The sequence below is a fragment of the Colius striatus genome, chromosome 2 (genome assembly GCF_028858725.1).
Source record: "Colius striatus isolate bColStr4 chromosome 2, bColStr4.1.hap1, whole genome shotgun sequence".
Lineage (NCBI taxonomy): Eukaryota > Metazoa > Chordata > Aves > Coliiformes > Coliidae > Colius > Colius striatus.
The window spans coordinates 29,519,420-29,529,482 of record NC_084760.1 but is presented as its reverse complement, the minus strand read 5'-3'; the positions used below and the strand labels follow the sequence as shown (position 1 = coordinate 29,529,482).

At 47.5% G+C, this 10,063-nt stretch overlaps 1 protein-coding gene across 1 annotated transcript; it reads right to left on the bottom strand.

The window, feature by feature from the left end:
* Positions 1 to 2,711: 2,711 nt before the first annotated feature.
* Positions 2,712 to 3,923, bottom strand: SOX11 (SRY-box transcription factor 11). Its single transcript, XM_061990465.1, has one exon. The coding sequence runs from the start codon at positions 3,921 to 3,923 to the stop codon at positions 2,712 to 2,714; it is 1,212 nt and encodes a 403-aa protein (XP_061846449.1).
* Between the last annotated feature and the right edge of the window lie 6,140 nt (positions 3,924 to 10,063).

Below are 10,063 nucleotides of genomic sequence, written 5' to 3'. Positions count from 1 at the left end.
GGAGAACACACTAATCATTTGAGACCAAAAACTTAAAATTCAAGAAACTCTGTTTTATTGAGGACTATCCATTGCCAAGGATATCTTGTCTATTGTAATTAAGTTTGTTTTAAAACACAGTTTCTCATAAAGAATTATCACAATGCAAGACATAAATTTGAGTTCCCAGATATGCTATATCTCTTTTCTGATAGCAAAGATTTAGGCCAAACAACTTTTATTTAGAATCATGAGTGTTTTATTATTATTATTATTAGAAAGAGATCAGATTATATTAATCATTTTACTACCAGTTTAACTAACCTAAAGTAAGATATCTCACCACTTAAATGCCTAAGAGTTGTCTTTGATTAAACATAACATGCATGCAGGTTTTAATGTTATGTTTTATTATGCCTTACAAATGTGTATGCAGGATTTTCATTTCAGCAAGTCTGAAAGCCTGTAGCAGTGGTTGCCACCAAAACACCAGCACAGTGAATTGTCCCTGTAAACAGCTGGATCTTTAATTAGTGAAGAAAAAAAACAAAACAAAATAATGCCTATCAGATAAAAAGTAAACTTCTTGAGAAACAAAATTCCATCTTATGAGTCTGTTTATTGCCATCAGCAGTTATTTCAGAGCACTCAACTGAAATCTGATGGCTCCTAACGTAAAAAAAAAAAAAAAAAGAAAGAAACTAAACATGCACACTGAGGAAGTCTGCTCACCTACAGCAGAAGCTCGTATTCCCCCATCCTCCGCGTGCCGGCTCTGCGGAGAGGGGCTGGGCCGGGCGCTGCCCTGGGCGGAGGAGATGCAGCACCGCTACTCTGAACATCTCCGCCTCAAGACTTGCCCAGGCTATTCATCAAAAAAGGTGGAAGGACAGTAGAGAATAAAGAGCAGAGGGGAGACGACCGAGAGCAAGTGGAGTGGCAGAAACTGGCATCCGGCCCCACCGCGCCCCCCGCCCAGAGCCCATCTCCCTGGAAATCGGGCTCATTCACTGCCAGCTGGGGAGCTGGAGGGAAGGTGGGAGAGCCGAAAATCCCCGCGGCGAGACACCCTGCCGCCACCCGGCCCGGCCCGCAGCGAGCGGCCGCCGCGGGCATCCATCGCGGTCTCGTGGGGCAACACGGGTGATAAAAAGGCGACAGGAGGTGGAAAAAAAGGGAAAAGAACAGAAACAGTCCTTTACTCTCCCCCTAGCTACCGTCATGCACAACAGCCTACAGCTACCGCTCCTCCGCGGGCGAGGGGTGACAACATGGCATCTCCAGCATTCCTTCTACAGACACTAATAGCGATACGAGTTTCTATCAGTTCCAGCTGATTTATTAAAATTGTCAAGATACAGACTTTCAGCATTAAAAAAAAAAAACAGGCTATGATGTTGACAGTGCACAAGTCTGCTTTTGCCATCATTTGCTACAAAATATGCAGATGGTCTGTACTTTAGATTATATTGCACAACATGAGAAACTTTTAACTATGTGCCTTTTTCTTTTTTTTTGCTAAAATCGAGAATCCAGTTTCATACCTTCCATCTGGGGCCCCATCCACATATCACAGCGTATGAGATACATAAAGTCCTACTATAGTACAGTACATATACAATCTTTTAAACTAAGATAACAGCTCTGAGGTCTATATCACCATTTTCAATAAATCTTTACCTACAAATATTGAACAAATCTGAACTATAGCTGTACAAAAAAGTGTTTGTTTCTTTTTTTTTTTTTAAAACCACAAGGCCTTTAGATGCAAGGATTATTTTTTTAAAATTTTAATCCTTTTAAAACCAGGACGTAACGTACCAACAAACTTGCATGCTAAAAACAGAGGAAAAAAAAAAAAGAAAAAAGGGAAGAAGTGCCTGAAAAGTCTTACTGAAAAAACACAGCAAGAATGTTCCCTTTTCACTGTACAAAAATACGCCTGAAAATATATTAATTTTTAAAAAAGACTGAGGTCTGTTATGTATCAAAAATGTTTCAATACCTTTTTGTACTGAGGTCTAGGCTGTCTGGTATTCAATCAAGGAGGTATAAGGGAACAAGTTACAAAAAAAAAAGTTGGCAAGTAGAAATCACATTTGTAAAACCATAAACAATTTGATCTGAAAAGTAAACTCTGATCTTAAGTCAGTTCAGTTATTTGTAAGCGTTTGTACAGTCTGCATTTTTTCAAGCTCCCTGCAGCTTTGTTAAGAATCGGATGCATAGAAGACATCAGTTTTCTCCCTCCAAAAAAAAAAGTTGCAATGGTCCCTTTCAGGAAAAAAAAAAAAAAAAAAAATCAGAACAGTTCTTGTAAGATCTCTCACGGGAAAAAAAAAAAAAAGAAATCCACAAACCCCCTTGAGCAACAGTTGTGCTGCCAAAAGACTTCTTTGCAGACCATCTTCCAGACTTCAATCAGAGACCGACAAGCTTCAAACAGCGCCTTCTGTATCATTTTTTTTCCCCAGTCCCATTTGCCTTTGCTGTTGTTGTGATCACCAAATGCAAAAAAAAAAAAAACAAAACACAAAAATAATAATTAAAAAAAAAAAAAATCACAACTCCCGGGCTCGGAACTAACTTCGAGATTTTTTTTTTTAAAGAAAAGAAAACAAGACTTTTTTTTTTTTTTAATCATCAGCATCATCATCATCATCATCACCGGCGTCGCTCCGCTCCAGCTCCGCCGCTGCCTGGCCGCCCGCCCTCGCTGCCGCCGCCCCCGCTCAGTACGTGAACACCAGGTCGGAGAAGTTGGCCTCCAGCCAGTCGCCCGCGATCATCTCGCTCAGCTCCGGGGTGCAGTAGTCGGGGAACTCGAAGTGGGAGCCAAGGCTGCCCTCGCTGAAGGAATCCAGGTCCTTGTCCACCAGCGAGAGGGAGAGGTTGCCGGCGGCGGCCCCCGCCCCCAGCTCGGCGGCGGCGTGGCCGTGCTGGGAGAAGTTGAGGCTGAGGTCGAAGAGCAGGTCGTCCGCCTCCTCGCTGCCGGCCGAGGAGGTGGAGATGGAGCGGGAGGAGGCTGGGGAGAGGCCGGGCGGCTGCTGCGGCGGCGGCGGGCCCTGCTTGGTGATGTTCTTGAAGCTGTAGTAGAGTCTGCTGCCAGCGCCCGCCGCCGCGGCACCGCCCCGCACCTCTTCGTAGAGGCTCGCCCCCTCGGTGGACTCCGCCGAGGAGCTCAAGGTGGGACTCGCCGGCACTTTGGCCACGTTATATCGCCGCAGCTGCTGCGGCCCCGGCTCCTCGTCCTCCTCCTCTTCCTCCGCCTCCTGCTTGATCCGCAGCTGCAGCTCATCCTCGTCCTCCTCCTCATCCTCCTCCTCGTCCATGAAGACGCACTTGACCGTCTTGCTGCTCACTTTCAGGGTGCCGAAAACGTACTCGTCTCCCGCGTAGTCCCCGTGGCTGGAGGCTTTGGCTCCCGGCTTGGGAGGCGAGGAGGCGGAGGAAGCTTTCAGCTTGCTACACTTCTTGCTGGAGCTCTTGGAGCTTTTGCTGCCGCTGCTGCTGGTGGGCGCGTTTTTCTCCGGACTTTGGCTGGAATTTGGTTTGGCCGATGGGTCCATTTTTGGCTTTTTCCTGGGCCGGTATTTGTAGTCGGGGTAATCAGCCATGTGCTTGAGCCGCAGCCTCTCCGCCTCCCGGATGAAAGGGATCTTCTCGCTGTCCTTCAGCATTTTCCACCGCTTGCCCAGGCGCTTGGAGATCTCCGCGTTGTGCATGTCCGGGGACTGCTCCATGATTTTTCTCCTCTCGATCTTAGACCATACCATGAAGGCGTTCATTGGTCTCTTTATGTGCCCCGACGCCGTTTTGCACCAGTCCGGATCGCTCTCGTCCAAAGCGACGGGGCTGCAAGCCATGAACTCGCCCTCTTCTGTATCCATCGCTTCCCGGGGCAGGTTGCTCTCCGCTTCCGTACTTTCCGCTTGCTGCACCATGATGGGGCTTTCGCCGAAGTCCCGCTCTTAGCGCCGCGCTGCTCCCCTCCGAGCCGACAAAGCCTCGCCGCCGCCGCCCCCTCCCACCGCCGCCGCACCTTGCCCCTGCTGCGAGCCGAGCCGATCTCTCCGCTGCGTCGCGTCGCGCTGCGAGGCGGCCCCGCGGGGCGACTGGCGGGGCGGTGGGTGCCGCCCGCAGCCCCTGCGACCCGCTGCGGCCGGGCGGGCTGGGGCGCGGCTGGGCTGCTGCGCTCGGCTCGGCGCCGCGCTCTGCCCTGCCCGTGCCCCGGCCTCGCGCCGCCGCCCGCCCTGCCCGCCGCGCCGCGCGCGCTCACCCTTCTGCAAAACTCGCGGCTCCGCGCCCGACTCGTTATCAGCGCCTCATATGGGTGACATCACTCCCGCCACCGGCCAATGGCGCCGCGGCGCCTCGCCCACTGCCGCGCCCACCCCCTTCATCGCCGGCCCCCACGCACACCCACCTCCCCGCCCCTCCAGCCCCGTGGTGACGCGCCCTGCGTGCGGGGGGCGGCCGGGGGATGGGGCTGTTAGCGCTCACCGGCTCTCGCCGGCTCGTTCCTCCGCCCGGGAGGCGGCGGCGCCGTGGGGGGCTTCGCCCGCGGGCCTCGGCCCATGGCTGCCGCCGGGCGCAGAGCGCAGCCGGGCGAGGCGGGAGGGAGGGAGAGAGGGAGGGAGGGAGGGGGTCGGGTCGTCAGTAGCGGCTCCGTCGCGGCTCGCTCCCCTCAGGAGGCCGCGGAGCCCGGCTCGGCGGTGGGCGGCAGGGGGCGCTGGCGCTCCGCCGCCGCCCCTCGGGCCAGGAACGGGACCGGGACCGGGCGTCCGGTGTGTCCCCGCTGCCTTCCCGCCGCTCCGAGTTCTGCCACCTCCCCCCGCTCCGCCGCGCCGGGGTGTGGGGCTGCCCTTGCCTGAGAAAAGTGTCTTCGGCGGCGTGGGCCCGCCCACAGCCGTCTTCCCCTCCGCAGCGGGGCTGTGAACCCCCGGAGGGAGCGCGCTGGGCGCCGCGGCTCGCAGCCCTCACGGCACCCGCCGGGGCTCGCTTCGGCGGCTTCTCGGTAGCAAACGGGGCCGCAGGGCAGGTCCTGGCATGCTGTTGAAGCGAGGGGTTTCCGGACACCCATGGATGCTGACGGTGCATCGCCGACCCGGCTGGCCCGGCGGGCGGCGGTGCCCGGGGCGTGGGGGGGACTGTTTCCCAGGGAAGGCCCAGGCTGCCCGCAGCTCGGGAGTGAGCCGAGTAAGGGCGATATTCGTACCTACCTGGAGAAATTTCCCTCCTGGCATAGGCAGGGGATAAAGGCGGCTTCCACAAAGTAAGAGGTGAAAACTTAGAGGGAGCATCCGAATTTTTGTCCGTTTTCCAGAAAGCATCCAGCTATTCAGTAGTATTCTGGTTATTGCAGGGTTCCCGTAGTTCTGGATAATCCCGTGTTTGTTTTCATCTCAGAATTTGTGAAATCCAAAGCCAACGTTGCAGTCACCTGTGGTCGTTTTGCTTTGCAAAACATGTGCTGAAAAGATGAATTCGCATACTGTTCTGTGGGTCCCTTTGTGTTTTTCTAGCTACCGCTTACAGTTAAGAAGACAAAAGTCTGCATCCAGCCAGGAACCATCACAAAAGTTTAATAACTTTTGTGATGGTTCCTGGCTGGATGCAGATATGATGGCAGGGAGAGGGACGAGCCATGGCACAGCCTCTCTTCTGTCATAGCATATCCTATGATCTGATGGTAAATGGGGCAGCAGGTCCCCTGGTACATCATCTTCTAATTAGCAGAGTGGTTCATTTTCCTCAGACCACAGCAAAATTACTGTGTTTGGGTGATGTGACTATGATATCATAGGACTACAGAGTGGCTAGTGCTGTTACAGGAACAAAAGAAAAAAACCCCAATGCTTACCTCTTTTAGCTTTATGGATACATCAGAGCTACCAGGTCTCAGCTGCACTTGTCAGGAGGAGTTTGAAGGAGTAGACAAGAGGCAGATACATAGTGTCGTGTTGCATCCCCTGCCTGACCCCAGCTAGTTGTAGAGAGAAGAGGGAAAGGAAAGGGCAGAGCTTAAGAAGGTTCAGTTACTTCATTGCAAAGATGGGTTTTGAAAAATACAGCTCTGCTTCTCCATGAATGCTCCCAGGGAGAGATTTTTCCTCTTGAGGCTTGATGCCACCTTTCTCTGTCCTTGTGATTGCACCCAGTGGTACAATCTATCCCCACGATGACGCTTATCCTTTGCGAGTTAGGTAGTAAAATGGAAAATTTGCCTGACAGTGTTCTCAACCTGTCATAAACCATTCCAATTTAGAGAAGCCACATGAAGAGAGGATACAGTACCTTCAGGAGTGCCTGAGGTCATGCCTCAGCTGTGGTCTCTCTGAGGAGGCCTGTTGGCAGAGCTAGACATTCCTTCTGAGAGGATGGTGAATTTGGCACCTTCACTGCCCACTGGTGTGGGCTCACTCAGATTTGGCACTGTAGAGCCATCTGTGTCACAAGAGTTTCAGAAAGGGTGAGAATATTCTTCTCATGATGATGGCATGGACAAGAGCCCCAGGAGATGTGTAGCTAGCTGTCTGACTTCAGGAAAGGCAGCTTTACTGCTGCTGGGACTCTTAGAAAAATGATAGCAGGACACCAAGCATCACAGTTAATCCTATTTCTTAGTACTTTTTTTCTGTCAATATCACTATACAGATTATAAAAAAAATTAAAAGGAAGAAAAAGTTGCCCTTGTGAGAAATTCTAAGTTTTTTATATGCATTTTGAACCCACATAGAAATAATGGAGTAGTTTTGCAAAATGAAACACATCAAAATGTTTTCATTTGTTGTTGATGTTTCAGCTTTTATGAGAGACTTCATTATGTCCTATAATTGTACTAAATTCAAGCTGGTGAGATGAAACTTGAGTGTTTTCTCAATTTCCTGCAAAATGAATCAAGACAATCAATTTTCACAGAATGCTCTTGTCTTTTTCCAAAAGCCATGAACTATTTTGGGGAATTTTTAGTCGGTTCCAATAGAAACCATGCAATCAATATTGACAAGACAATCTGATGACTAGGACTTCATCCACCAGTGTGACACAATCTGACGTTCAATACATTAAGATCAGGAGAGATCATTATTAATAAGCTTTAGTGTAGACTGAAGCCACCAACTTCATTTGGGATGTTTCTTCTCTTTTGTGTGTGTCCCTGTGAAGGGGTGCATTAACACTATGGGCATCACAGAACTTTTGTAGATCCCATTTTTCTATTTTTTTTTCAGGTACATCTCATTTTCTGAAGTGTCTTGGCAGCATTTCAGTTTTTCCTCAAAATGATCTTTTAAATATAAACAGTGTTACTGGTTTGGTTTTTTGTGTTTGTTTTCCATGCTTGCTAACGTTCTGATTGTTTTTTGTGTTATTTTGAAGGGTAGTGCTAGGAAGATAATGGAACTGAAAACAGACTGATAAGTAATAGTCACACTCCAGAAAAACTTATCACGAAGATTTTAGAAATCTGATTAAAATGTGTACCTGAATAAGTAGATATTACTGTTAAAATTAAATAATTTACTGTTCTAAAAGCAGTTCAGTAATTATATGTGTACATGCCTGTATATTCCTGTTAGAGTGCAGCAGTTAGAGCTAACAGCCCCCTGCTCATTCTTTTGAAATTCAAATGAATAATCATCTTTCCATTATCTAGGTCAACAGAAGTATAGGCTATGCCTGAAAGTGGAACAAAACAGGTGAAATGGGATTCAGTAGAGAGTTTATGGTTGTCCCTTTGGATAGAGACTGGCTTTGCAGATCTGTGTCTTCACTGAGCTTAGTGCTTCAGTTTGGGGAGTTATGTGTTATTCTGAGTGCAGAGCGGCACGAAGCTATGATACCAGTGAAAGCACTGAGATTTTCAAGTCTAGAAGCCATGAGATGCCTCCAAAGGCCTGAAGATACTCAGCAGAAAAATGCTTCACACAAGAGTGTAGGCCCTCTGAAATGTGGCCTGATGTGCTTGCACATCTACTTCCACTGGTGCTTAAAAATGTAAAGTGATCCATCCTTTTAAGAGACTGATCTTAGGCTGTTCTTGCAATGTTTTAGAATGAGCGGAGGATGTTTTTTCTCCTTAGAGTGCCTGCCCTCTGTTTTAGATTTAAGTAAAGTAAAAGCCAAGGTTTTTACTGTGCTAGCTCTGGAGACAAATAGTACTATGAATGCAGTGTTCTTTTAGTTATTTATTTCATGGCTCTTCTGAATTGTGATGCTATTTGTTTTTTTTCTGGAAAGCCCAAAATGACTTTGCATGGAGAATGTGTGGGAAAGCTGGAGTTACGCACCTTCTGCAAGGTGTGGGAAGTGGTTTCAGTCACAAGCTGTAGACTCAAAATGGAGGAAGAAAGCATTACAGTGTCAGGAGAGTTTTGTCGTATGGGAAACATATGATGACTTCTAAATGGAGGGGTCACCGCTGAGGTTAGATCGCAGACACATTTCCTAGGGATCTTTTCTGGAGTAAGGGTGAATTCCTTGAGTCTTGCATTCATGAGGAAAAAATGCACTGTGGTCTTACCTTGTGTTAGCTAACGTAGCGTGATACCACTGTTTGCAAGGACATGATCAGCAAAGACATCTGGAGACAGAGACTGTGTATGTTGGTTGAAACAATCTAGGAGTTAAAAGTCAAGCAGGAAGTAACTATTCTTGTAGCTATGCTGTGTGTCTGTGTCTGGCATCCTGGAGTGTGGTGTACCTCCACCATCCTTCCCTAAGACATTTTTAGGATGTCAGCGTTGTCTCACTGTAAGCATTACCTCTCAGCCCTGACATGCTGATCTTACCCAGGAAGATCTTTTAAGATATCAATAATTTTTTGTAATGTCATCCTGATTGCAAAGTGCAATTCCAAATGTGTTCTTTGGACATTGTGTATGCTGCAAAACCATTTTGTGCTCTGAGAAGTGGCATAACAAATAGGATTGGGATGTTCCCTGTATGTTGCAACCCTCGCAGAGTTTCTGTTTGCAAGACAGAACACTTCTTTTCTTCCTGATTATGAGACTAAAACCCGGCTCTGCAAGTCAGGCGGGGTCCCTTCCATCCCACAGATCATTGTAGAAGCAGCAGTTCTGTTTGGTAGATAATTTCCTCAGCTACTTGTGTGTAACCCCATTGATTTGAACGTCTGCCCCCAGTAACACCTGTGCAAATTCACGGATGGCACTGGGATTGCACAGATGCCATGGAGGGCATATTCTGGCATACAAGATATTTATTGCTGGTGGTGATGCATGAGATGGAAGGGATCCAGGACTCAGGCTGAGTTTGTGCAGCTGGCAGTTAGAAATTTACTTGCAAACTGAGCTCAGTGGGTAGGAAAATCAGTGTGATAATGAATCCAGAGCCCTCAGTGCCATTTTTACCAAATCACTTTTTAGGGTAGGAGAACGATTTAGAAGAGATGTGTCTCTTATTAAAAGTGTCTGAAAATTGTGCTTGAAAAAAAAAAAAAGGGAAGGAAGTCCCATAAGAGATTATATTGCAGCTATTTAATACCAGAAATTACTGTTGCTGGCCTTGTTTGAATGGAAATGTTTACTTATTTCTACTGAAAACCTGAAATATGTAAATTAAATGTGAATTAAATGTACAATTTGAATTTTAGCTGGATTTTAATTTAATATTCAGCAGCTAGTTATATGAAATTAAAAAGAAAAGTTATTTTTAACAAATTTTGTTTTGACTGATAGGAGACCTTTCACAAAATTCAAAACAATTCAAAGTGACAGAGTTTATTCATAATGCTATACTTTTCTATTGTTGACCTGTAGACATTGAAATCCATAGTGTTTTAGCAGGTCTCAGGAAAAATTGTTGTACCTTGAACCAATTCTAGACCATCTCTGGTTAAACTGCAGAGCCAGTTTGCTTAATATGGGTAATTTGATGTTGTAAAGTATTTGTCAGTACCCTAGGGTAGTCTCTTAGGGCACACAGGTTTCACTGTATCATATTTCGTACTCTTATGTATGCCAGTTGACCTGCTTAGGTGGAGACTATTTACAACTCATTGAGGATTTGTTACATTATGGACTTAATTTATGCAATGTGCCTAAAGCTTCTCTGTATCGTG

What these genes read in the sequence shown, in the direction of transcription:
- SOX11 (XM_061990465.1), bottom strand. Translation starts at nt 3,923, where the DNA reads ATGGTGCAGCAAGCGGAAAGTACGGAAGCGGAGAGCAACCTGCCCCGG.